Genomic DNA, 27,655 nt, shown 5'->3' on the forward strand with positions numbered 1-27,655 from the left:
CTGTCAAACAAAGCGAGCAGCTGCAGCACATCTGTTTACCTCAATCAGACGCTGCGATGCTTCTGTAGCCACACATGGCCACCCTCCTCCTCCTCCGTGCCGGTTCTTAATGCCACCTGCAGACAAATACAGGGCGAAGGGAAGATGACCCGTGGCCGTCCAGCTCGCCCACCTGTCCGGCGGGTGCGATAACCGCGAAGGTAATAGATTACAGCAGCGCCAGCGGTGAAGCCAACCAACCAGACGGACAAGCCCCGAGCAGCTGATCGAGACGATATCTCTCTTTTCCGTCTGCCTGTATTGACCTTGGGTTGGGCCTTCTTCACTCCAAACTGTAAAAGACCACGTCGAGCTGACCAGCTGGAGAAGGGAGGGGAGAGGCATTTTTATGGCTACCCTGCTCTTTGTTGTACCTCATCTGCTCATGTACGGGTGAGGATGACCTTGTCTCCTCTGCACAGATTGCAGGAAATGCTCCTTATTCTGCTCATCTCTCCTCTCAAGTGTGTTGCCGCAGATGTCGAGCGGGCGGAGCATTCCACGGATGACCAGCGGCCGGCATACATTCCTCATCCTCGAAAGCCCAGTTGGTCACATGTATTTGGTAAAAATGATTTACTGTGTGATATGGCTGACCTCGGACACGCTCGGTATTGCGGGCTGCTACAGCGAGAGTCTGTAGTTTTGACCTTGTGGCGAAGAAGCTTTGCAACCACAGGAGTCCCGGGCATAATAGTGTGTATACCTAACGAGGTAACGCCACATGTTGTTTGGCCTTGGCTACCCAGGTGCCTTCCCATCCCTTGTCTTTAAGTTATCAGAAACAAAAATGCGTGCATTTGTCCCGGTCAACGCTACATGTATTGCACATTTCTCCTTTGTTCCCCTCGTTGAACCAACATAAAATTACATTCAGGGCTGCAGAAAGACCTTGGGCCGGCCGGCTGGTGCGGCGGCTCTCTGCTCTGTTATCTGTCCTTTCGCCGCGCCCCTGACAGGCTACATCAGACAGAGACAAGCCAGAGCATGGGGAGCTGCCTTCTGTTTCTCTAAAACACATCACTCCAGGACTTTATCACATTACAGGCCAATCTAAGAGAACTCATAGGACAGCAAGCAAAGCAGCCTCTGCAACAAGGGCCCCTTGTGTCCAGCACTGCTGCCCGCCACCCAAAGGAGGCGCCGGGCCGCCGATGAAAGGGGGAGGAAGGACGGGATGGGAGGACGAGGGAGAACGGGACATTGCGGCGAGCCCTGGTCGCCGCCCGGATGCTGATTTATTGGCGGTTCTTACGGAAGGAGGGGCGAACCCTTGACTCCCCATAAAACAAGTAGTTCATTGCCCTCCCAGGTCTCGGGAAAACTGATGGACAAACAAGAGTAGAGAAGAAGAAGGACGAGGGTGTGGGAGGGAAAAAGTTTTCTTAAACCCCCCCCCAAAAAATTGGAGAGTTTCCATTTTGAAGCATGCGCAGGACGGCCAACAGAGGAAAGAGAGCCGGGTGATGAGGGAGGACAGAAATATGAGCAGCTCCATATTCCAGGGGGAAGGAGAGGTTGTGATGGAAGGGTGATGTAGAGGCTGTTAGGAGGGAACGGGAAAACCCAAAAGGGAGATGATTGATGGGGCTCGAAGGAGCAAAGGGAGAAGAGGGGATGAAAGTAGAAAAGGGAAATCTGCCTTTTACAGATGTATGTAAGTTATCCTTACACATCGACCAGAGGAGATGGGGGGGGGGGGGGGGGGGGACTCAAGCAATGTGCTGCCTTTGTTCCTATTGTGTGTGTTTGTCCGTGTGTGTACGCCACCACACTTTCATTCTCCATCCTCACGCTGTTCACGTCTCCTCAAAAAGCAACCCGACTTCTGATTTCGACAGAACACTCTCGCCTGTGGTGAGGTAACTTCCATCCACCCACATTCACAATCTATCCAAAAAGAAAAACTGAGGTTTTGTGAGTCCATGGGTGGTCAAAGAGCTGCTTTGATGTGGCACAAGCAAATGTGCAGTGCATGGGCACAATCTCTGCTAGAATACACTCGAAAAACACTATTTTACTGCCTACTGTGCAGCATGGTATCATTGCTCCTTGTCCCTGGAGCGGTGGGATGCAAGAAAATCCCCCCCCCCCCAAAAACAGAGAGTGTGAGAGAGAGAGATAGAGAGAGAGAGAGCGAGCGAGGCAGCCACCCCCTGTGCCAGGCTGTGCCAGGCTGAAACACTAGAGCCGTATGGTCACCCTGAGGGAGGGGAAACCTGCCCAGTCTAACCACATCTCAATTAACCAATTACCTTCAAAAGTTAACAGGGGACTAATTACAGAGAATAGTGCTGAGCACTTGTTTTAATCGGCCTTTTTTCCCCCCGCTACCAGGCACATCTGTGTCCCTGACCCGGCTAGCTGAGCTTTGGCTGCGTCGGCTGAAAAAGTGGCACGCTAGCTGCCGTGAGTCACCCATCCATCCCCCTTTGGCCAGTACATAAAACCAATGGATTCAGACAGATCAGTCATCAGCTGTAAAACACACCAGATCCTGAGCATTCCAGTTGTTGACTCCAGTGGAAAAGGAGAACCTTAGAAATCCTATATTTGAATGTGGAGATCGAGAGACCTGTAAGAGCACGGCTTCTGGCCCGATCCAACGCGGCCGTGTCCTGTTTTTGCCTCCCTCCCTCCCCCCTCTCCCCTTATTTGGTCCTGCAGATGGGTATTAATGGATGTCAAATGGAGGTTTAGTGTCTCGCTATTGGCCTGCTGGTCTCTATTTAAAGCCATCATATTAAATGACTTGTGTTTAGTACTTGGGGGCTGCAGAGAGAGAGAGAGAGGTGAGGAATCCCTCTTTGACTATTTAAGTTCCTGCATGGTTGATTAGCTGTGTGTGTGTATGTGTGTGTGTCTACATACTGGATGTGTGTGTAAGAGGAAAAGGGGGAGGAAACCTTGGATGCTAGGATGTAGTTTGAGGGGGTGAAGGACTCCCCAGTTGTATGTTAGGCCCTGGAGGATTCCTCCCCCTTTCCTCCTCTTCCCTTTTTCCCAACCCCCCCCCAACCCCCCCCCCCCCCCCCTTTACACTCATCTCTACTGTGAGATCCACAATGCTGGGAAGAAATGTGTCATTAACAGTGGAGACCAAACTAATGTTTATGGGCTCAAGCAGCACTGAAATCATTTTCCATATCAGTGCAACTGCATGGGCCCTGTGGGGGAGTGCATCTGATTTTCTCCTCCCTGTGCCAATGGGAAACATCATGGGAAAGAAAACAGATTGAATTGTAAGAGATGGCCTGACGCAGCTGTGGGCGGCTCTTTTTTTATGTGTGTATGTGTGTGTGTGTGTGTGTGTGTAGCCTGTAATGTGAGTGACAGACAACTAGAAGGGAAAAGAGAGAAGGCAAAATACAAATGTGGATATTTAGCGTGCTTGTGTGGAAGAGAGCACGAGATGGATGAGCCCCATTATGGTAATCTCAATTTCATGCTTCAAGAATAAAGAGCCGGAACGCAGCAAACGGCCCTGAAACAGCTCCACGTAACAATGGGTCAGTTAACAAGCAAACTCGACAAAGTTTGGACGGATAACAAATGGTTCTCCTTGAGGAGTGTTTAGCTTCCTTTAAACAAAAGACAAAGTGCTTCTGGCCCTGCAAGTGCTCAGCAAAATATCAGGCCATTAATGGCCATTCTATAAAAATAAAATAAAAAAACCTTGTATTTCATTTGAACCAAGACAAGTGCTTTATTAGGAAGGGCGCAGGGGGGGGGGGGGGTAAATTAATAAAGTAAAATGCTGATTTGAGAGGAAACACTCTTGGCCTACTGTAATATGCACTTGTTGTTACGCCATCCCACATTTAACCTCTCAGAGGAGAAATCGAAAACAGATTTTGGCGATTTATTTTGCTGTGACATAGCTTTTCTGTTAAATGCTATTAAAGCGTTGTTATGGGAGTAGGGAATGTGAGTGTGCATGTGTGGGTGGGTGTAAAAGGAAGGTAATGGGCCTTGAACTCATTTGTCCTGGCCTGGTCCTGCTGCTGTTTCGAATCTTTCCTCCCACCTTCCATGTCCCGGCCTGGAATGTCTGCCTGTTCTGCACAGACGAGGCCCGGTGACTCAGCGCACTCCTGCGCCTTCACGCGGATCACAGCGATCCCACTTAAACACCGTTTTAGCAGAGCGCAAACCTACAAAACGCTATCTTGACCTCGAGCTTTTGTCCAAAATGTCGAGCCGATCTTTGTCCCGTTCGTTTTTTTCCAACCCCCCGTCCTGCCCTCTTAACCTCTTCGCCCAGGCCGTTCGAGCTGTGTAGCCTGTACCCCCTCAGCCAGCTCTTACTTTGACAATCGAAGCTCTTAAACAACACACTTCCTGGTTCCGCAAATAGCCCCCGCGCCTGTGCCGGGTGTCCAGCCCCTTTATTTACTTTCCCCATAAAACACTTCTGCGGCAGGAACTCTTCCAGACATGGCTATCTCTTCCCGTCAGCTACCCCCTCACCTCCTCGACACTACCAGTTGGCGCAGGAGTAACGGGACTAAAACACCTTCATGGAATGATTCATTTCATTATGGTTTTAGTGGAATACCTACCACGAGGAGACCTGCCAGGTGCTGCCGCACATTTTTCGCCTGGACAAACGAAGGAGGGTAGAATGAACGAATGAAGGAACATTTTTTTTTTTTTGACATAAATTTCCTCCGTCCCAGTACAAAAAATGCCTCAAAGATATTTGTTTTCCAGTGCAGTGTCAAAGCCTGTGTGGATCCATTGTTGTTTTCAGGCTCCCTGCCAAACCGGGATGAGCCAGTAGGGCTAATTTGTTTAGGATTAGAATCTCTTATCCCTATCATGTCAACGTGTATAGTATAAACAGCTGAGTGAAGTGCGCAGGAAGCTTCGGCTGACCTTCCTGAGCCAATTTGATTTGCATAGTACAAAAAAAAATAAAAAATCTTTCTGCAGTCACAAGCAGGCGGCTGACCACAAAGCCGCTCTACAAACACAGGCTGTCAACTTTCAGCGAGACGACCACCATACGCGCCCACAATCGCACACAAGGAGGCGCGCATATGTTTTTCGGCGACACACTCTCCCACACACTCTCTGGGGCTCTTTCACTCTCAAAAGTTTCTCACAGTTCTCCTCACACCCCTATCTACACTCCCAGTCTAAACTGTCTCCCCCCCAGGCCCTCCTCGGGATGTTGCCCCCTCGCTGCCTTCCTCCATCCCTCCTTCCAACTGCTCCTCCCGCTCCCTTTCCACTTCTCCCACCCCCGCTCTGACCACATCCACCAAACTCACTCCACAGGCACGCAGTGTGGAGAGTGTCGGAGGCGTGTGCGCTGCCGGCACTCCCCCCCCCTCCCCCCCGCCCTTCCGCCCCCACCTCCGCGCCGGGCCCGGCTCCAGGACTGGACCGGCTGCCTCTCTCTGACTTGTCTCTCTGCCTAAAGTCGAGGGAGGGGAGTTTGTAAAGACGGACGGTCAACAACTACAACAACCCCCCTACCCCCATCCCCCATCCCCCCCCCCATCCCCCCCCCATCCCCCCCCCCATCCCTCCCACTCCCACACCAAAAAAACCAAAAAAAAAACCTGTTACAGTTGTTTCCTAAAGTGACGAGGAACTTGGCCACCGGTTGCGCTAATGTTTCCAAGATGACTCTGACTGTTGGAAGGAAAACCCCCCTCTTTAGCAGCCACTTCGGATGCCTCCTGGGTTTTATTGTGAGGAAGTAGGCGCTGGGTTAGTCAGCGGCCCTCCAGGGTGGCGTGTGCAGTCTGTCTGGGAACGCCAGCGCGCGTATAGTTGCCCCGGTGCGATCCGGGTTTGCCGGTGCTTGCTGGGGGGAAAAAAGGGGGTCAGAAAACGTAGCTCTGTGTTTGTCGAGTGAAGATGACCTCGGAAAGTCTGGCTGGCTCCTTCTCGGGCGTCTGAATTCCTGGGGCAGAACATGGGGCTCGGGAGGAAAGTGTGACGAGAAAGACGCATCCCGCCTGATATGTTTTCGCTTGGTGAGTTAACTTTGAAATGTCTTCTTTGCCCTCGGGTCTTTTGTCTCGACGCGCCGGGTTTCAGGTTCTTTTCTGCTCTAGTTTTAGAGAAACCGGGCCAAATCAACAACTTGATTTGTCATATGCCAAAGGTATTCAGTTAAAGCAGTACCAGCAACACTACACTAACAGTATAGCAACAATTAGCTTCTGGATTTTTATGAAAACTCTGTGGATGGGAAATATTTCTGGTTTTCTTTTTGAACTTTTCAACTCTTGCTGATATTGACTTAATTTAATGGAAAGCAGGTGGTGGTAGCTTTGTCATTGTCATTGGACATGACAAAGGGAGAATATCTAAGTCTTTTAAAGATGGTGCAACCTCTGCTGGCCTGCTCACTGACATCTTTTGTGTGTGTGTGTGTGTGTGTGTGTGTTCCTCCTGGCGTTTTGTCTTCTTTTATCCTTCCCTCTTTTTTTTTTTGTCCGTCTCCACTTGTCACCATCGTTCTCCTATTTCGCTGTCTCTCTGCTGTCAGCAGAGAGGACAAAGAGCTGCAGACATTTCTGGTTCATTTCATCAAGAGCAAACAGGAAAATGCGATGCACGCTGTAAACTAATTGTACTTCTCTTAGACAATAGGTACAGTCACAGATCTGTTCGCATGTGTGTGTATCTGCGATCTGTGCAGTGCATCGGTGTGTGTTGCTCCAAGAAGAAAAATGTCGATGTGTCTCTCAGCACAGAACGTGTTTGTTGTCTTATCAGCTTTCTTTCCATCACTGCTCGGCCCACATGAATCCCTTTACATCGACTTAACGCATGCAGCTTAATAATTGGAGTCACAGTTAAAAAGTGCGAGGCAGAGGGTGTGTTTGTGTGAGCTGCACAGGTTCCGTGAGGACCCGAGGTGGTATTTGGAGGGGCAGTTGTTGCTGAGCATCACAATGACCAACTGCATCTGCCCACTGCCGCTGTAATGGCTACGCCGCCTGCCTCAAGCGCTGTTTCTCTTTTGTTGCCATGACAACTGGGCCTTCATTCTCACTGCTCCGCCTCCCCGCCTGCTGCTAGCTCTGTGCAGTGCACGACGGGCCTCTGCCCGGGCCCACATTGCTGTGCGCGCACGCATGTGTTTGGAGTTGTTGCGCACAAACTGGACTCCCTCACCCCACCCGCCCACGCCGGAGTGTGGGTGGAGTAGCACTTAACACGTCCACCTCCACAGGATATTTGTATGTTTGTTTCTGTGCTTGTACATTTGAACCCATTGGAGCACAGCTGTGCTAGTGAGGGTGTTGGGGGATGTTTAGATGGCAGAGAGGGAGGTGGGGTGCCCCCCATCCCAATGCTGCGCTCGCCTTTAATTCTCTAATAGGATTAATCTTCATCGCTGTCAGGGACCGCGGCTGATTTAGGATGCACATGACCCGATTTTCTTAAGAGCCATACAAGTGCACTGCTGGCACCACTTAAGGGCCTGAGAAATAAATAGACAGGGTTCAAAACAAAGCGCAGGCAGAGGAAACACAACATTTCCAAGCACCTGGCGTAGCCGTACCAAACTCCCTGAATTTATGTCATCGTTTAATAAGCTGCTAAATAAACAGTTACGCTGAGTCCAGGACAGATGCTGTCATGCCTCGTACCTTTGCTTCACTTGTTCTGCCCCGCTTCGGTTGGTCCTTAAACTGGAACTACCCCGACGCCATAGCGGACCAGCCCCACTTTAACAACCTGTGTGCTTTCTCACGGACACCTCTGATTCATGAGGGCTTTCAATGAGTTGAGGGAGGGGATCATATTAAAACAGCACACGTGTTGATAATGTCCTTAGATTTAACAGTGATAAAAAAAAAAAACAGAACTACGTACTGTAAGTGTCTCAGCAGGAGGCGAACAGACACAGAGGGAGAGGTCATTCACCCACTGACGAGCTGTGGAGTCAGCGAGTGTCAATGTGATAGTGGAGCAGTCTAATATCAGTACAGATGGCCAAAGACGACCACCTAGAGGCCTGATCTCCGTGCTCATGCGTTGATCCAAGACCCTCCTAAGGTTTCCATTCAATCCACTTCTCCCCCCCCCCCCCCACGTCAGCTTGAACTTCAAAGATCCCCTTGCCTAGCATCTCGATTCTCTTTTTATGTATTGTCCCTTTTCTCTCCTTGTCTTTCTGACGAAGGCTCTGTCATCTCTTGGTGTGTGAAGAGCCCCTTCGCAGCCTCTCTCTGTCACTCTCCCTCCCTCTGTCTCTCTCTCTCTCTCTCTCTCTCTCTCTGGGGCGAGGCTGTTAATAATGCAGGAGGATTAGCTGGTTTATGTGAGCCTGAGGCGTTGAAGAAAGCTGGGGATCCTGAAGGCGACGGGGCAGACAGGGAGGGCCAAGGAGTGTGCAATGTTGAAGGCGGTGCCATACAGGAGCCCCGGGTGTGCGGATGACGGGGCCTGGATGTGTGCCTAGCGAGCAAGCTGGCAATAATCCACCCTCCCTGCCCCCCCCCCCCCCCCGAACCCCACCCTGCACTCCACAGAGCTCTGCCAGAAGTGCTCTGCAGGGTTAGGGGTGACAGGAGGTGGCAGCGGAGAAGGGACAGAAAAAAGGGAGAAAAAAAAGCACGGATACGGTAGTATGCCATCAGGCTACCTCTGTTGCTCTGGCACCAATTCCTACATAGCTGCGACCTAAAGATATTTAAAATGTCACTTGTCCTTTTTTTTTAGTTTAATAAAGGAATGCCGAGGTTGATTTATCGTTAAAGGACACGGCGCAAAAAACTCAATTCTTCGGTTCCTATGCACATTTGGGTATTCGGAGAGCTAACAACACACAAAGTGAGAAAGAAAAAACAAACACTTTTTGTGGGTTTCCTAGATCAGATGACATGCTGAACAAGGCTCAAATTTGGCACCTTCTCCCTTGTCTTTGCAGGTTCATTAGAATGTATTTCACAATTCAGAACTACATTTACAAAGGTGCCCCATTTCTTGACGGGAAAGAAAAAAATGCTCAAAAAACGAGCGTTGGTTTTCATAGTGACCATAAAACGAAGGATGAACAGAAAAAAAAACGCATTAATAGTTTTCATTTAATAGTTATGATTTAAAATGTAGTAGTCAGACTGAGCTTAGCGGGACACCTTGTTATGAGTTTTTGATGGACCGTCAAACACACACACACACACACACACACACACACACGCACACGCACAGAGTGGGTTTTAAGGTATTTTCAAGGTAGTGTGGGTGATTTCCAGCCGTCTGGGGTGAAAAGTGTGACAGGTGTGTCTGCATGAGTTCAATAATATGTGCCCATGCCTATTTCTGTAAGTGTGTGTGTGTGCCTCTTCATGCTCATGTGCTCTGGTCGCTGAGCCATAGGCTATTTGATGCGGGAGCAAGCGGCAGATGGGTTTATTCCTGCCGTCGGCCCACAGGATGTGCACTCTCACCGCCGGGCTGATTAAGACCTCCAAATGTTCTCACACTCGCAGAAAGGGATCGATTCATATTTGGACCGATTCGTGCTTAAAGGAAATGAAATCACACAGCGCTCCCCGTGAGATCCGCTCGCAGCGCGAGGGGGTGATTCTTTATTTTTACCGTTTCTCGAAGCACCCCCAATGCGCACAATGTTCGATACGCCCCAATGTGCGAGTTCGTGCAAGCGCATGCAGGTGTGCTCTCACCCTGGCTCCCTACACACGCACGAGACCTGACGGCAGTGTGACTTGGGGGGAAATGGATGTGCAAGAGAGTGGGGGGACCCCGGTCCCCTGCGCTCCGGTGCACTGGCGAGCGCGTAATGGGAATGCAATTTAAGCAGCGGTTAATCAGTGTGTTTTCTCCAGCTTGCCCAGCAATGCATAATAGAAAATCAGCCCCCAGTCACTCGGGCGTTGCTGCGAGTGGTCAATTACTCATCATAGTCTTGTTAAACACACAGTTCACCCAGCCAGCGACAGATTGCTCTGCTGGTGCCATCATTATGGTGAAGAAGAAAGCAAAGAAATGTTATCTGTCAGAGAGAATGGGGGGGGGGGGGGGGAGAAAGGAGAGACAATGAGGAGTCGGAGAGAGGCATGCAAATAGTGTCTTTCTGCACGTCGTTGATTGCAGAGGGGAGGTTGAGGGAATATAGGGAAAGGGCCTCTGTGGCAAAGCAGAGGGCACAAGGAAGAAGCGTGAAGCCCCCGAAAATAGAAACCAAGGACACAGCATCGTCGAAGTTACGCTGCGAGAAAGGAAGAAAGAGGACAGAGCGGAGGTGAAATGACGCAGAGCAATAAGAGAGATTGAGGGCATGGAAGTGAGAGATGGAGAGTATAAGATAATGGAGGGAGGGAGGGAGAGAAATTGAGAAAGGGACACTGGGGAGCAGGAGCAAAAGTGTGTGAGAGCGAGAGGGAGAGAGCCTGAGAAAGTGTGTACTCAGCTGTGAGATGAGACCTCTGTCTGCCCATGGGGAGAGGCTGTGTGAGAGGAGACGGGGGGGGGGGGACGGACTCTGCTGTCAGTGAGGGGGAGGAGAGTCTCATGCTCTCGCTCACTCACCCTGTCTCCCCGGGGGGGGGGGGGGGGGGGGGAGGAGGGGGGGATTTTAATGGACCTTTAAAATCCACATCTGATTTGTTTTCTTTATTCACACACCTGAACATGTGCTCATCTAATTCTAACACTGTTTTCTCTCCTCACCCCCCCCCCCATCCTCCCCACCCCCCCCACACACCCCTGTGGGCAGGCAGTGGATTGATGGGCAATTCCTCCGCCTCCTTCATGGGGACCTTTCTGGCCAGCAGTCTGGGTTCCCCCCCTTCCCACCCAACTCACCCTTCCCGGCCGCCCTCCTCGCCCTCCTCACCTTCCTTCCGGGGCGGACCTCACTCCAGCGCCTCGCAAATCTGGTTTCCTCATTCACATGAAGGTACCTCAGTCACACACACACACACACACACACACACACACACACACACACACACACACACACACAGCCCTCATCTGACCACGTGGACTGAACGAGGCAATCTGCACATCTTGGCAGAATCGGGGGCGGCTCTTTGCCCGGTGCATTGTTTCCCCCGATATTGTGTATTCTTAGTCTGTGTTAGGTTTCCACCAAAGCACAGCTTGTAATCATCTCGCCAAAGGCCTGGCTCCCACCCTTTTTATACGTGCGCAAAAATAGTCCTGGGCCCAGCGCGCTTGGGATGGAGCGGAGTGCCACGGTTTCTGGACGAGGACACAGGGTCAAAGGTTCAGCCAGGGGGAATCTTGCGGCATTCGATTCACCTCAAGCGGGGATGTCATTCGGCGCCCTCCGGAGCAGCATGCGCGCCATCACAGGCCAGCAAGAAGTTGCTTTCCGCTGGCGTCTCCGTCACATTTGGTAGTTCCCACGCGACACTAAGCATCACAAAGCCCTGGTTACACACACACACACACACGCGCACACACACACACGCGCACACGCATTCAGGAAATATAAACACACACTCAGTTCAACACCTCACATTTCTGCTTGGATACAGACAGGAAGTCAGACATGGATACAGTAAGGAGATTCGTCTGCTGGGGGATTTCAGGAAATCAAATGCTAAGGATGAAGAGAAATAAAGTCCCTATCCAATGCCACGCACACACACACACACACACACACACACACACACACGTATGTTAATGCAAGGTCTGCTGTCCTTCTGACACCCCTTTTGTATTTAAGCGTTCATAATCTTTTGCTAATTAGATGATGTGATGGCCGCCTAATGCCATTCAGTGAACCACAGTCTCTGAAGCAGTATTTTGGCTTTGTGTATTTATTTATCTGCTAAGAATAGCCCAGCTGTTGGTCCGTGGGGGACGGCAGTGGGGAGTGTTTGTTATGTGTGGTCACTGATCAGCGGTGCCTCAGTTGCGTGATGTGAGTGCATGCCCCTCAGCATCCCCCCCCCCCCCCCCCTCCCCCAAATAAACACAGAGACAGGACAAAAATACAGTTAAATGAGATATAAGCTCTGGCATCACCTCAGTCACAGATATAGTATTTTCCCTCACAACTAATTTTGTAATCATCAGTGTTCCTTTCACCTTTTATAGTTTCATGGTTTCATTGTCTGGGATTTTCTTCCTACTTGGAGAAGTAGAATAATGTTAATAAGAGTGATAAGGGTGATGCCAAGCCTAATAAAAGTAACGGAGGTGATTATGACTGGGATTATTACTCAGTTGGCAATGGAGGCCATTATCTCTATTGCAGTTTAATTGCATATAACACACTAAGAGCATGATTGAATCCAGACTGTTCATCAACCACATTCAGCTGTTCCCTCCTCAAGATAATTGCATATTGTCTTTTTCCTGTTTTGCATAAAAAGCAAGTCATCAAAATGAGCGGCACAATTACCCAGACTCTCGCCTCCTCTCGCCGGGTGTCAGCAGAACCCCGCCAGCAGCGGAGCAGGAGCTGACGTCTCTGTGTCGGTGCATTTTTGTGTTTCTTGTAACCTTAAAGATATTCTCTGGATTTTCTTTTTTTTTTTCTTCTTTTTTTTGTTAAAGTAGCTGTTTGCATGCAAATCCGAGCCGAGCAGCTCAAATTTGTATTCAAAGATTACTGCATTATTCTCATGTCTCTGGCATCTACCTGTCATGGTGCAGGATGCCCTTGTTTCTGCTATTCTTCTTCTGGATTAAGGAGCTAAAATCTAACCTGTATCGAGCAATAAATGACATTGATGTCATTAGTCAATCGCTAACCAGTCACTTAGTCTGGATAAATCCAGTAAACTGATGTGAACTGAGCAGGCTGAATAATATAATGAATTTTTTACTTTTACTATTTAATCTCTGACTTGTCACAGACTTCTGAAATATTATTATGGCAGAGCCGAAAAGAAGTCAAATAAAAATGTTGATGTTTTTTTTTTTAAAAGATAATGCATACAAATGTTCACTAAGACCTACTGTATATCTTCAATATGATGCATCTAGTAAGAGACAATGAAAGGAAGCAAGTGGCTAAACATGGTGTTTAATCATTGAGCATATTCTGCTCACTAACAAGCCTGAAGACTTCCTAGTCCTAGCTGGTGATAATAGTAATGATAACAAGGATTCAAATGACAATAACAGTGAAATAGAGAGAAGGATAATAACTAACCACATGTGTAAATAAAAAAAAAACACAACTGACAATCAAACACAGTCCACAATGATTCACAGTCCATTTTGTTCAATTTTTTTAAAAAAAAGCTCAGTTTGCTCAGCTGCGTTTTTCAGGGCAAAACCAGAAAGAAGAATGTGTTTTCAACTTAATACCCATTAGCACAAACATTTGTGTGTACATGATGTGAGTTTGTTTGGAGAGGCCCATTTCATTTGTGCACACAGACCACATTTCTGTTGGGAGCATGAGTGACAAGCCATTAGCCGAGTGACACTTTAAGCAAAACTATAAATATCCTCGCGCACACAACAGTGTTGTCATAGCTCCCTGCATCAAGATCACTTCGGCGGAGGGACTCAGTGAATGTGTTACAGAGAATTCCTGTGTTGATTTTTATTTAACGATTTATTGTGTTGGTATAAAAAGTGTATAGTATACTGTCTTACTTAAATGCTGGCATATTTGTTTTTAAGTGACAAGAACCGAACCATTAGTGGCTTTCACGGTGTTAGAGAGTAACGTGAATTAAACGAGGTTTTGGTTTCAGATGGTCCCTTCAGATTTATTGCCAATTACAGTAACATCCATTGTGCGTACCACACATGGGATTTTCTGTTCCTTCGCTGAACGGAGACGAGGGCTCTGACACAGAGACAGAGATAGATGGAGACGGCTGGTACTACGTGATTGTGGGTGGGAAAAAAAAACAGGGGGGGGGGGGGGAAAAGAGAAAGAGCGTTGGGACATTTTAATACAGGGGATGTAAAATGTTTTTTTATAGCAGCTGGATTAGGCCGTCGAAAGATTTATTTTCATGTGTAGGACCGTTATACAATTTTTCTTTTAAAGAATAACGGACAAAATAAAAAACCTGCGGGTCCGGGGCCAACTGGCTTCGGTCCAAGTGACTTCTCACATTACGCCAAAAACTATCTCGGTCTAATGTCTCCGTCAACACATATAGACACACGCATGCACGCACACACACACACGCACACTTGCCTGCACGCACCTGTCTAATCCACTTCTGTTTGATACGCATTTCCAAGCCTATCTTCAGTTGTCCATCTTTCCTTCTGTGAGCAGTCGCTATAGCTTTTCCTTTTATGGGATTTAAGCTGCACCCCCCCCCCCCACACACACACACACCCTCCCCTCTCTTCCATACTCCTGCTTCTTTCATGCTCTCTCGCTTTCTCTCTCTCCCTCTCTCTCTCTCTTTTTTTTCTCTCGCCAGCCTGCATCCCTTCCTTTCAATTAGTCAAACCTGAAGAGATCCACCACAGTTCTGCCTCCTCTGCCAAAACCCCTCCCCCTCCCATTCTGTGTCCTGATGGTTCTGTCACTTTTTCTCAATTAGCGGACTTGACAGGCAGCTCAGCCCGCTCCTCCTTTGCTCTAGGTCTTCTTCTGCCGTGCTCTCTCTCTCTCTCCTCTCTGTCCTTGTTACAGCCATGTCCCAGCAGATAGTATACAATTGAGCACTAATGTTATTTTGCCTTTCCGCATAACTACTGAAACCCTCGTAACTCTTTGTGGATCGGAACAGAGGGGGGAATGATACCCTCCCGTCCACCTCTCATTCAGCAGCCCTAATTCCTTGCTGCCGTAAGGTGCTGTTCTACATCCAGCCCTCCTTATTTGTCCTCCCTGTCTGCCTGCTTCTCCCAGCCCCACCAAGCTGTGAGAAATATCTTGAGGACTACTGGAAATCCTCCCCCCCCCCGGGGATGCAGCGCTGTTTGTCATACCTCTCGCCCCTGCTCCGCCCTTGGAGAGGCGGGCATGCGCCGCGAACGCCCCTCTGTCGTTCACTCGCCGACGCTGACTTGTTTACGAGGGCGTGCGGAGGGGAAAGAGAGCGAGGCGGCTGTGCAGTCAGCAGACCGCACTAAGACCCTGCTCACGTCGCCTGCAGCGGCAGCGACAGCGGCAGCAGCAGCGGCAGCATCAGCTTCCGTTGTCCCGACCAGATTAATGGCTGAATAGGCTCTGCCATGCCCAGCAGGCCCCCTCTTGCCGCCCCACTGGAGGGCACGCCGAAACTGAGCGGGCTGGCATTATCGGGCACAGCCAGACCACGCTGTGAAAAGGGATTACGCCGCCAATCGTCACGCACGCAAACAACATGCTGCCGCAGAAGAGAAAAAAAAAGAAAGAAAGCCCCTCTCGCGGCTTGGATAAAGACTGCCAAACAGCTCGCTGCTTTTCTCCCTCTCCAAAATCAGAGGAAAAAAAAATGTCTTGCTTAAACAAAAGGATCTGCCCTCCTCATATCGTAGATGAATGGGCATAAATGCGTGTGCTTGTTAAGCGTGACGGCAACGAGTCAGACAAAGGGAGAAAGATAGAAAAGTAGGTAGATTAGAGAAAAAGTGAGGGCATGTAATTATCACCCCATTGGCCTCCTCAGAAAGCAGCACCTCTTGTGTTATCGCAGGACTGTTTTGCCCTCTCTGCATTTCATTAATTAAGACGGGAGCACGCGGAGGCCGCTCTGAGACGAGGTCATTAAGCCCACCACAACACTCCTCCCTCCCCATAGCTGGTTCTCAGCATCGGCCCCATTGTTCCACCAGCGGAAAGTGAGACATTGAACCCCTCGGAGCTTCTGTTGAAACCACGGCGCTGCACACACGCGGCCAAATGAACTACATCTGCCTTCTCTGGGACCAGGTCGCACACTTGCCAACACAAATACATCTGTTTTTCATTTAGCTTGAGCCATGCTATCCTCTCTTCATCTTCCGACTCAATCTGTCGACGGGTTGTGTTTGACAATGAAGCTGGAGGGTGAGGCAGGTGCAAAAGCAGGGAGAGGAGATGTGTAACACCTGAACCTCTCCAGATGACTCGGAGGCCGCTGAAATGGTTGACTGTGGTGCTTGTGGACATCAGAAGTGCTATCACAATATTTCTCCTACTCTCATTATTAATATCTCTGTATCATGTAGACGGCAGAGAGGACAAAGGTTTAATCACATATGCTCAGCATAGCATTATTGTTTTTAAAGTCCACATTTATTGAATCTCTTTATTGCGATCATCTGGCATTCCAAAATTATCATGTATTAGAAATTGCGAAATTGATTTCGTTCAGATGTTTTAGTTACCCAATTGCCATGGAAGTGGGTTGTCATAGAGATTCTTTGTCCTAATATTGTCGGGGCTTTCATCTCGATCCGTGTTTTCCCTCCTCCACCTTCAAAGTCATTTTGTGTTTTTGATTGTTCCACTTCAAAATGAGTTTTGTTTTTGGTTGTGGTGTAAATGTCCTCCATGTGGGCTTGATGCCGTACACCAAGGTCTACTGGCTTAAAGTTCCCATATCCAAATGACCTCTTATCCTTGATGTAGGTCCGTAAAGGTCAGCCTCCCGGCTCTCTCTTCATTCTCACAAGCGTCATATCAATCCTTATTACTTCAGATGGACGGTGGTGTCACTGCCAGCTCGGAGAGAGAGTGAAAGAAAGAGCCATATGTTTCACAGACACATTCGTGCATTACATCAATCCCCAAGCTTGTCATGTATTGTTTGCCTTCTAGACTCAGGCAGGAAAGGCAAACATAACAGGCACCGCCAGTGCTTATTTGCGTATGAACACCACCAGCTGCATTGGACTAGAAGGATTATGCTGGGTTAGCCTATATAATGGCATTTTGGAGGTTATTGTCCTGTCTTATCAATTCTCTCCCTCGCTCTGCTTTCCATCTCAGCAGCTCCAGGGTACCCTCGTTTCTCAGGGAGTTTGGCCCACACTTTCCTCCCCATGAGCCACTTGGATCACCATGCCAACAGTGGAGTTCTCTACGGGCAGCACCGTTTCTATGACACGCAAAAAGGTGAGGCATGGGATTATCAGAATTCAATCAGACAGAAATAAGACATTTTAATCATCTACTAACATAGTATGGTGTCATTTTTGTGAGATGTTGAATGAAGAATACCTGAGGACACAAACACAAGAGCTAAATAATGTACATCTATTCTAACTACTTCTGTTTTTACTGGGCTGCCCTCCTCTCAGAGAACTTCTATCTTCGAGGTCTCCCATCCCAGCCGCCTCTCATCTCCGCCAATCACAGTCTGCCACCGATGTCCAGGGCAGGTTCAGGACACTCTCAGGGGTCCTGCAGCAGAGACAGAGATCCAGGGATAGGCATTGGTCTTCATAAGGGCCTAAAAGAGGGGTCTGTCGAGAGAGGAGTGGTACCTGTAAAAGACAAGGAGAGGTCCAGTAGCAAACAAGAGGCAAAAGAGAGACAACAGCAGCAGCAGCAACAACAACAACAACAACAACAGCAACAGCAGCAGCAGCAGCAGCAGCAACAGCAACAACAACAACAACAACAGCTGCACAACCGCCAACCACCCCAGCCCACACACCACCACCATCCCCACACACATCAGCAGCACCCACACTACCCACAGCACCCACTACCCCTGGAGGAGGTCAACAGTCGCGCCCTGGAGAGGCACAAGGCATCTCTCACCATGGAATACAGCAAGGAACACTCTCAGAGTATGGGCAAGCCCCTCAGTGCCTGCTTGCACAATGGCAAGATACAAAATGGAGATGGAGGAGCTGGTGCAGGGGCTAAGCCTTCCATGTCCAGCTGTGGGGGGGAGGGCACAGCCCTTGGGGCCATGGTGGTTGGAGGGAGCACCCAGGGCAGACATATGGTGTCCAGCATCAGTAGTCGCTGTACCAAAGAGGGAATAAGTGGGGAGATGAGGATCAGTGAACAACATTCAGACTGTCTGGAAAGGGGTCAGGCACCACTCCACCATTCTCTGTCCTATTCCGTGCCCCCGACTTTACACATGGGTTCCGCTGGAGGGGCACACCCCCATCAACATCCTCACACTCACCCCCACCCACATCCTCACCCAGGGGGCTTCCATTGCCTTCAGCTCCACCCTAGCCACCCACACCATCCGCATCATTCCCACCACACACACCACCATCCAGACTTTTTCTGTCCACCCCCTCCTGCTCCCCTAGTGAACCCCGCCTCACATGAGAGGGGGCCAGCAAATGCGGGGCGAGAACCCAAAATCACCGGGCCTACATTTGTACCATCTGCGGCAGGCTTGGGGGACAAATCTAGTGGTCCATTCCAACTCGGTAACCCAGACTGCCATGGCGTGGTTGGTGGAGGGGTTGGCAGCAATATCAAGGATAAGGTAATAGAAAAGAATGGAAGCAGTGGGCACCATAGTAATTGGCAAAGAAAACAGCAACAACAGCAGCAACAGCAACAACAACAACAACAACAACAACAACAACAACAACAACAACAACAACAACAACAGCAACAGCAACAGCAAAACCCATACAGAAAGACAGAAAAGGCTGCAGATTGGATGCAGTCCCACCACCAACATCTTCAGCCCTCGCAGCTTCCTCCACCTACCCAACTACAACAACCGCCGCATCCCCAACAACAGCAGCAGCAGCACCTGGTTGTGCGATCACGCAGTGCTGAGTGCATCAACAGCGGTGTGGACATGGATGTATTTAGAGCCTCCATGCCACAGGGACCAAAGGCTGGACACTCTGTCCCTCATTCTGTCAACACTTCTCCTTACAGAGACTGTTCCCATCCAGGACCCCAACCTAACTCCTCCCCGCTCGGAAGTAAAGCTATAGTTCAACATAGTGGGGCTGGAGTAGCCCATGGCCCTGGTTCTGCTGGTAGCTGCTCCTTGCAGAGAGATGGCCAAAAGGTAGCCCGCATACGCCACCAACAACATGGCCGACCGGGCCCAGATGCGCCTTCTCCTGCCGAGTTGAACCAAGGGACCAGTCAAGAGCTGAAAAGAAAATTGGAAATGTCTCCTTATGGTTACGGCAACAGCAGTGGGCAGCACCACCACCAGCAGCCCCCGGTGCCAGCGTGGGCCATGAGGCCCCCCCACCACATGTCACAACCCGAGGAGGAGCAAAGGAAGTCTTACATGGAGTTAGGAAGTACCGGTGGGCAACACTCTCAGCAGCAGCAGCAGCAGCAGTCGGCTATGAGTCTGCCACCTTCCCAGCCTCCCCCAGCACCTCCCCTCAGTCAGCAACAGCAGCAGCCACAGCAGCAACCGGAGCCCCAGGGCCCAACGCAGGGGGAGAGCAGTGCCATGAAAAGCTTACTAAAGTACAGCAACCAGCAACAGCCGCTGCTCCTCTCCCAGAAGAGCCCCTTCGGAGGGCTGGGATCCCTCAAATCGGGTCCTGCCGGGGGGAGCTGCGCCCTGCAGGGCAGCAAACAAACTCTACCGACCAGAAAGGGCCCGGCCAATGACAACGAGCGCCCGGATTACGGTGGGCGGGGCCGCGATATCGGGGATGCGGGTCACGGGGAAGGTGAGGTGCGCCAGCCGCCAGTGGGAATCGCTGTGGCTGTGGCCAGACAAAGGGAGCCGCCCTGCCGCTCGGCAGACAGTCATCCAAACAGTCGACAAGGCAGGGTCCATCCCTCCGTGAAAGGTAAGCTGGTCCCTGCCTAATAAACAGAGGTGCAGAAAATACAGAAATCTTTACATTCGCGAGCGATTTACGCCCCATTAGGAATGAAACAAAAGAAAACAGACAAAATAATTCTGTAGCTAAGAAGCTTGACAAAATAACTGGTGGCACTCAGCATTGTTTCCAGTGATGAAAAAAAACTATTAATTTTTGGACAATGCAATAATGTATAAAATATAAAAAATGCAAAAGTATAATATTCAGTGCAATTGAAATGGCATTAAAAAGTATGGTCCAAAATGTGTTTAATGGGGCAAAATATGAGCTGTCTGTGCTCTTGTTAGTCATGGCAGGGTTTTCAGAAATGTAGAGAGATTAGTGAACATGTCCTCACCAGGGGGGAGCTAATGGCTAGGATAATGTTTCGCAGGACCGCCGCGCTCCATGTATCCTTCAGATCCTGCTGCCGAGGAGGAGAGAAAGAGGATGAGTGGGGAACAGATAGGTCTGACTTGCTTGGACAGAGAGAGAGAAGCATATATCAGGTAAGCAACCGTAAAGACACTGCTCATAGCATACTTCTAACACACCATTGTTGTACCATTTGCATTTCCTTATTATTGTCTCATCCTGATCTCAGGGATAATAAGGAAAGGGTGGAATTTGCAAGAGTCCACCCTTCCAACAGCTGTCACGGAGACCTGACCTCGCATCTCATGGTCCCAGGCGGAACTTCCCTCCAGTCTGGCCAATTAGGAGATCCTGCTTCACATTCTGCTCACCATCATTGGATGCCAAGAAATGGAAGCCCATCCCTTTGGATGACAGGACACTCCTATGGTAAAAAATGGAAATTAAGATAAAGTCCGGCATATTTCTTTGTTCTATTAACTTATCTCCAGAATCTTGTTTTATCTCACATTTTGCAGAATTCAGCATCCATGATTTAATACAATGCCAAAGACAACAAATAAATTCAACCTAAGCCTCCTTTCCTTTGTCCCCAGTTAGGTTTAGAAAACATCTTCCAATTTAGTAATCATGGTGGTCGTATCATATTTTTAGCAGTGTTTCACATAGCTTTCGGTAGGAATGTGGCTCTAAACTCACATCCTTTGTACAAAGCAGGCATAGGTCATTCAGCCCTGCACCAGAATCTACCCCCGGGTTTCTCGGCAGCCATGCCAGGCTCTCTGCAGCCAGTCCTGCCTCTGCCTCAGGACCCCTCTGCTCAGCTAGTGGTCCTGCCCACTGAGCCCCCCGCCCACCATGCGACCCATCACCTGGGTATGCCGAACCTTTTATTTGTCTACTGTAAAGCCAAGTGTATGTTTAACGTACATTAAATGTGTATTCACATGTACAGCCTCATACCTGGACTTTCTTTTTATTAAGATCATTGGAAGACATTTCCACTTCCTTGTCTCAGTTTGAATATGGCTCTCGTCTACAAAAGCTTTAACCACAGGAAACATCCAACTTTTTTTCTCTGAGCAAGGATTTCTGGTGTGTCTAGGAGTAAAGGGGTGGAAGGGCGAGTCAATGGAAGAATTAGGCTTTTTAAAGGTTCCTACAGTGTGGGCCCACTATTACCCAAGTGGGACTTCTGTCACATCACGTCACCCACACCAATTTCTAACTGCTCCTTAAAGCCACATATTGAGAACGTTTTCCCACCCACGGATATCAAAACTAAGCCTCCTGCAGGCCCCTTTCCCAGACTCTTTTCTGCAATTTCACTGGGCAGGTGGGGGCTCTTTGGGGAAAGTTCCAATCTGAATGCTCCGGCGAGACAAACTTGACTGTTTTTCCAGCCCAGTGTTTTGACCTCTAATCAAACTACAGCTGTCATTATTGCATTTTCATCCTTTTCATGACCCCCCCCCCCCCCCCCCCGTCCAAACATTCCAGCTAATTCTCAAAGCGGTTCTTTTTAGAGACATTCAGTTTCAGGGAAGAGTGTGGGATGCTACTGCCTGGGGAAAGTTGTTCTATGAAGTCATACATTCTACATTCTATGTAGTTATAAAATGTGGTTACAATGATATTTAAATGACCCATAATGATTTCTCTGTTTTAAAATGGGTGTGTGGGATGTAGATAATGACTGCACAGGGATATGGGTAGCACAATGTTGTATTCTAGCATTTTGCGCTTAGTTTTGATGTAAAAGGTCCATTAGTTGTGTATTTGCATGTACGTAATGTATTTTTCTAAGGTAGTCCTCCTCCTTTTTCTCATTAGATGTGATGGAGCAGCCAGGGTTGTGGCCCCCTGTGTATGGTGCCCGGGGCCCACCCTCCCACATGCAGCATCCTGCTGTGTACTCCCGATCCCAGTTTCTACGGCAACAGGAGCTGTACGCTCTCCAACAGCACCAGCAGCTCCAGCATCAGCATCAACATCAGCACCAGAGCCACCAGTCGCAGCAAGCACAGTCTCAAAGCCAGCAGCAGCTGCAGCACAGAGCTGTACATGGCATGGACATGCAGCATCATGCAACCCACAATTCACAGGTGAAACTTCAAATATGGGTGAACCGTTGAGATTTTTAAAAGAGTGTGATCTAGTTGGCTAAATCTAGCTGGTTAGCCAGCTATCTACATATACAGAAGTTAGAAAGCAAGAGTGAGAGAGTCAGCTTTTCTCACCATTTATTCTATTTTTAACTCCCTGAATATTTTTCTGGGCCAGGCTGACTTTCTCACAGAGGTGGAGTAAATCACAGAATATATGCAGAGAAGTTGCTTTTATGTAACGGTTAATATAGAAAATTCACTACATTCGTTTTTTCAGGTCCTTCTGTAAAAGTTGAAACTGAAAACAAGTTGTTTTTTTGCCACAGATGCAGAAGAGGCCGGATGAGCCCTCGGTTGAACTAGAGGAACTCATTTCGGAACCGAGATCATCTAAAGCTTCCAAGCTTTACTCCTACAACTCATCTCAGAGGAACAACTCTTCGCCTGGGGCCTGCGGCGCTCACCTTTCCCCTTGTTGCCAGTCCCCGTCTGTACGACCACATCCCAAGAGCACTCCTTCTACGCCCTGCCCCGCCCCCAGCCCTGCCGCCGCAGCCCCGCACTCACCCGCCATCAGCCCTGCTCCGCCTCAGATGCTCAAAGGGGCCGAATCCCAGGACAAGCGAGTGGAGGGGCAGCCCCCCCAGGATTACCCGCAATCTCTGGAGCCTGGTAAGCATGACTGGGATCGCGAGGATCCGGATCCCACGCAAAATTGCTCAGACACAGCGGTAGAAAAGGGACAGTGAGTTTTTATATATCGCTTTGAACAATATATCCGGTGACAACTGGAATAGCCACTGTTGTTGATGATCCCTTTTTGTCCGCTGGACACGGGCCAATGTGTGTGGGCGGCTCCGTTGGCAAGCCGCTGATTGACTGAATAGCCGAAAGGCTGCCGAAAATGGCTGCCGGCTGAGGCTGGGGCTTTCCACTACGGTTAGAGCGGTAATGACGGAAAAACACCTCAATAGCAGCCGCCGTTCCCTCCTCCACCTCCACAGGCCCCGCGCCCTCTTCATCGCCGGTTAATGTCTGGCTAACGGCTGCCTGCGCGCCGGAGGAATTGTGTCAGGTGCTCTGATGAACCAAAGCCTGCTCCGCTTCAAAGAATACACATGCACATTTCCACCAGGTCCCCCTGGCTTCCTACTGCTGGGAGATCGAGGCAGAGTGCGGATCCTTTTCTTGCGCCGTAATCACTGTTGAAGTCAAGGTGGCAAGGGAATTATGTTTGGGATCTGGCTGATGCTCTCGACTTTAGCTTTGCATAAAATTGTGTGAAAAATGTTGTAATCAGAATTGTTGTCAGCGTTGATCATTTTATTAACAATATTTCTTTCCCTCTTCAGACTTGCCTCCTGGTTACACCTACCCTGCTATTGCTATCGGCTACAGGAGTGGGTCCTCCCCTCAGGATGTTCGACTGGCTGAGCCAGCTGACCTGGAAGCAGTCCAAGTGGAGCCTGCTGAGCATGCTCCTCAGTCTCTCTCCAGCCTGGGTGAGGAGTTAGACTGCCAAGCGGTGGTCAGGCCCCTCCCAGAGCCGCTCCCATCGGAGGAACTACAGAAGGAAGAAGAAGAAAGCGTGGTGGAGAGAGTTGTGGAACAGAGGGAGGAGGCGGAGGTAACAGCACTGACAGCAGCCGGCTATGTGCCTGGAGAGAGGGGGGTGGGGGAGCAAGGGCCCGCTGAGGAAGAGGAGATGGTCTGCCCCCCTGCCAAGGGCCCGGTGTGCGAGGCGGCTTCCTGTCCAGCCCTCCTTTCAACAGAGGAGCTTGAAAGGCCAGAGGCTGTCATCACCCTGGAGGAGGAAGCGGATGACGAGGCAGAGGTTGATAGCCAGTTGGAGCATGCTCAAAAGGTCAACACGCCTGGAGAACAGGAGCCGGAGCTGCCCACCATCATTGAGCTTGACCCTGCTTCCCCTGAAACCCCTGAGCCCCCGCCGCCATCCCTCGAGGAAACCAAGGGCAGCGAGCAGCGGCCCGAGAAAGAGACAAGCTCAGAGGACGCCTCGGTGGATTATGTGTGTCTTCCTGCCTCCGCTTCTGTCGCCGGCCCGAGCCCAGCGACCGCCGCTGTGCCCCACAAACCTCTGGTGCCGTGCTACTGGAGCCTCGAGCTGCTGATTGCCGCCGCCTTCTGCACAGACGTACCGCCGTTTCCGCTGTTCCCCCTCGGCGCCCCTCCGGCTGCCCCGTCACAGCCCAGACCCCACCACGGTATGGAGCTTCTGAGTGAGCTGGCAGACCTGGAGCTGCAGCAGCTAAAGCACAACTGTGGGAAAAGCCAGGGTGAGGGACCAGTGGGGGGGGGGTCTTCCCTTACTCATGCATACACACACACACACATTCCTAAATGTTCTGGTAGTTTATTCCATCTCTCCTCTTTGTCCACTGAGGCCGATCTCCCACTCCCACCCACGATACTCTGGTGGATTCTACCACGTCCCCAGGGAGGCAAAGGCCTCAGGAGAAGGAGAGGAAGCAGGAGGACAGGGCTAGCGAGGGGTGCACATCTCCCCTCCTCGCTGCCTCTCTTTCCTCGGGGGGAGCTGTCTCTCTGCCTCTCCGTCCCGCGCACACACGCAGTGGCAAATGCACACATTTTAACAAAAAGGGAAAAGGAGACACGTCAATTGGCTCCCGCTCTCGCTCCCACACACGTTACTGAAAGTTAGTGTGTAATCACAAAAGCAGTCAATGTTTTCAGCACCCTGGAGCATTGCCTGGCTAATCAGACCCCATTGTGTTAAAGTGCCTTTAAAAGCTTCCTTGTTTTTCAAAGCGCCACGTGTTTTATTTATTTATTTTTTATATTCATGCAAAAGGATGTTTTGTGTTTACCGCGGCTTCCTAATGCATTTAACTGCTCCCCAAAGAGGTCTCTATAAAAAGGGTATCATCAACTGATTCTTGAGGCTGTGATGTTGTTTTTGTGAAGCGATATTGTTGACAGCACAAGGAAGACGCACATGTTGAGGCACAACAATAGTCTTCATCCAAGGCGAGCGAGAACCGAAACGAGCGAGAATAATTTCTATTCACTCATCTACACATGTAAAGACGTGAGATGGTGTTGCCGTACAAACAGAATTGCATGTTTCTGTTCTTTGACTAAACTGCCAGCCCCGATGTTCATCCTTTAGCTCAAAGGGCATTGGGTGCCACGGGCAGGTAGGCTATATATGAAGAGCTGGGCCCAGATGGTCACTGATATCGCAGCATCTGGTCAGCCCACATTCACATGACCTCTGAAACGATATGCTGCTGCGTCCTCGTACTCGTTTAATAATTCATTCACTTTTTGTCTTCCCATCCCAAGATGCTGAAATAATAAGCAAAGCATGCAGGTTAAGATAAAGAATCTCACATGAACAAGGACAAACGCCCGGTTCAATCGTTTCCGTCTTGGAAATCAAGTATGGATGGACACAACGTCAACTAACAATTGTTTCTTTCCGCCACAGAAGAGGAGTTGCTGATGTTTGACCTCCAGAGTCTTGCCACGCTGGCCACAGCCCGTGCTCTGGAGATGGGCTCGCAGGAAGGCAGCAGTGCGGCTTCAGGACGACGCTTCCCCGCCCGCAGGATCCTCAATTTACGTAGGAAATGCAGTTGGACACCTCGCAACGAACCAGTAAGTAGTTGAAATGAATTGAAATTGAAATACGTGAATAGTTGGCCAACTCTGAGGAAGTGTTTTTCTTCTTTTTTTAAAAAAAATTGATGTTAATGATATTAAAAATAACCACCATTGATACCTCAGGTGTGCCCGGCCAAAGGTAGCATGGAGACAATGGACGGCCCTGAGCTGGCGATGCGTGTGAAGCTGGCGGAGCTACAGCGTCGCTACAAGGAGAAGCAAAAGGAGCTGGCCAAACTTCAGAGGAAGCACGATCATCAGTGAGATCTTGTCCTCTCCCTTCCCTTAAGCCTAGACATTTTAAAAGAAGCACAGATTCAAACACAATTTCTGCTAGTTTTCAGAGGGCTCCCCTCAGTAATTATTTGCTGCTACAACCTTCTGAGTTGAGATATGTGCTGGAGTCTCAGACAGTTTACCTCATGTGCAAGCAGGAAGGAGGAAACACCTCGCAGCCCCGCTCGACGGGGACCGGGCCGGCCAAGAAAGCGGAAACCCACCCTCACCACAGGCCCAGTGTCCTCATCTGAGGGCCAAAGAAAAGTCAAGTGAGTATCACTCAGCCCATCTATGCTGACTGGCTGTGGTCCAAACTTGCCTGATAAGCCCCTCTGTATCGCTGACATACAGGGACATCCTCTCATTGGCAAGAACAGGAAATGGGAGAACACACAGCTGAACCTTTCAAGGAAGTCTACTTGAACCCTTTCAGATCTAATGAACACTGGCATTAATTGTCTAACGGCATGATACGTGTCAGTTGTGCCTAAGTCTGCTTGTGCAGAACGTTTATGTGTGCTTGATGTATGGACTGCACATACCTAGAAAACTGCTCAAAAGGTCTTATTATGCTCCAACAACACTAAGCTTCCACCGCAGTGGCATTACTGTGGTGCATGTTGAGCTAAGCTATGCTGGGTTTGGGGGGAGCCGGGTGTTGGCCCGGGGTCAGGGGGGGGGTGACAGGCAGAGCATGTATTTAGAGTACTGTGAATTCTCCTGTAATCTGTCCCAGCAGGGAGGATGCGACACACCACTGCCATTACAGCATCATCGGGTCCAAAGGATGGTCAGACGGTCCAAGCACTCAGGGAATGTAAATTAGAGAGGGAGACAGATCAGAGGATATTCAAGAAACTAGAACCTTTAAAACAAAATGCATGGGGTCCTGGGCACTGTGGTGGAGGAGGGGGGACGTGATCAACCAAGAGGGTCGAGGGATAAAGGTTCCCTTTCAGGCTTCAATTAGCCTTGTCATTGGGGTTTGGAAGGGCTTAGAGCACTAAATGTCACCTCGCCGTGTTCCCTCGCCTGCCATCTACTCTTCTCCCTCCTTTGCTCACTGCGGTTTCTGGGCAACAGTCCATCGTGTTCCCAGCTGCCTCTCTGCGTTGTCACCTCTACTCTCCTTCCACCCGTGTGCCTCTGCCCCCTCGCCGGGCCATTACTGATCAGACCGGGGACGCTGATGCTGGGTGACAATGACACCCGAATGAAAGGGTAACAGGCCGGGGGGGGGGCCAGCAGCGAAAGCATCGAGGGTGGGTGGGTGGGTAGGGCCAACGTGGGGGTTGGGTGGTCCTCTGCAGGGTACAGGACAGCAGACCGCAGTCCATCTCACTGATCCAGTGGTCCCAAAACAAGGGGAAAGTGACAATAAACATCTCTGGTTCAGCAGGAAGCGGTTTCGAAGAGGAGTCCCACAGCATTTTTTTTTTCTGCTGAAATTTGAGCCACACCTCGATCACTGTTCTTGGAGGCAGCCCGGTGTTCACCCCTTTGTTCTGGCAGATGTGTGTGTGTGTGTGTGTGTGTGTGTGTGTGTGTGTGTGTGTGTGTGTAAAATGCAGCAGAGA

The 27,655-nt window shown here is 49.8% G+C and overlaps 1 protein-coding gene across 7 annotated transcripts in view; it reads left to right on the forward strand.

Moving 5' to 3' along the window:
* LOC119219856 (BAH and coiled-coil domain-containing protein 1) overlaps positions 1-27,655 on the forward strand; it is a 56,209-nt gene that overhangs the window by 16,484 nt on the left and 12,070 nt on the right. For 3 of the 7 annotated variants that reach the window (XM_037475297.2, XM_037475301.2, XM_037475299.2), the window contains exons 3-14: positions 10,751-10,933; positions 16,889-17,014; positions 17,200-19,653; positions 20,063-20,177; positions 20,273-20,472; positions 20,758-20,919; positions 21,877-22,148; positions 22,478-22,823; positions 23,504-24,448; positions 25,624-25,793; positions 25,923-26,059; positions 26,234-26,347. In XM_037475297.2, coding sequence (XP_037331194.2) covers positions 10,751-10,933; positions 16,889-17,014; positions 17,200-19,653; positions 20,063-20,177; positions 20,273-20,472; positions 20,758-20,919; positions 21,877-22,148; positions 22,478-22,823; positions 23,504-24,448; positions 25,624-25,793; positions 25,923-26,059; positions 26,234-26,347 — 5,224 coding nt within the window. The remainder of the gene's footprint in view (positions 1-10,750; positions 10,934-16,888; positions 17,015-17,199; positions 19,654-20,062; positions 20,178-20,272; positions 20,473-20,757; positions 20,920-21,876; positions 22,149-22,477; positions 22,824-23,503; positions 24,449-25,623; positions 25,794-25,922; positions 26,060-26,233; positions 26,348-27,655) is intronic. The other 4 variants (XM_037475298.2, XM_037475300.2, XM_037475303.2 and 1 more) reach the window with 4 other exon arrangements.

Source organism: Pungitius pungitius, chromosome 12, assembly GCF_949316345.1.
Source record: "Pungitius pungitius chromosome 12, fPunPun2.1, whole genome shotgun sequence".
NCBI lineage: Eukaryota > Metazoa > Chordata > Actinopteri > Perciformes > Gasterosteidae > Pungitius > Pungitius pungitius.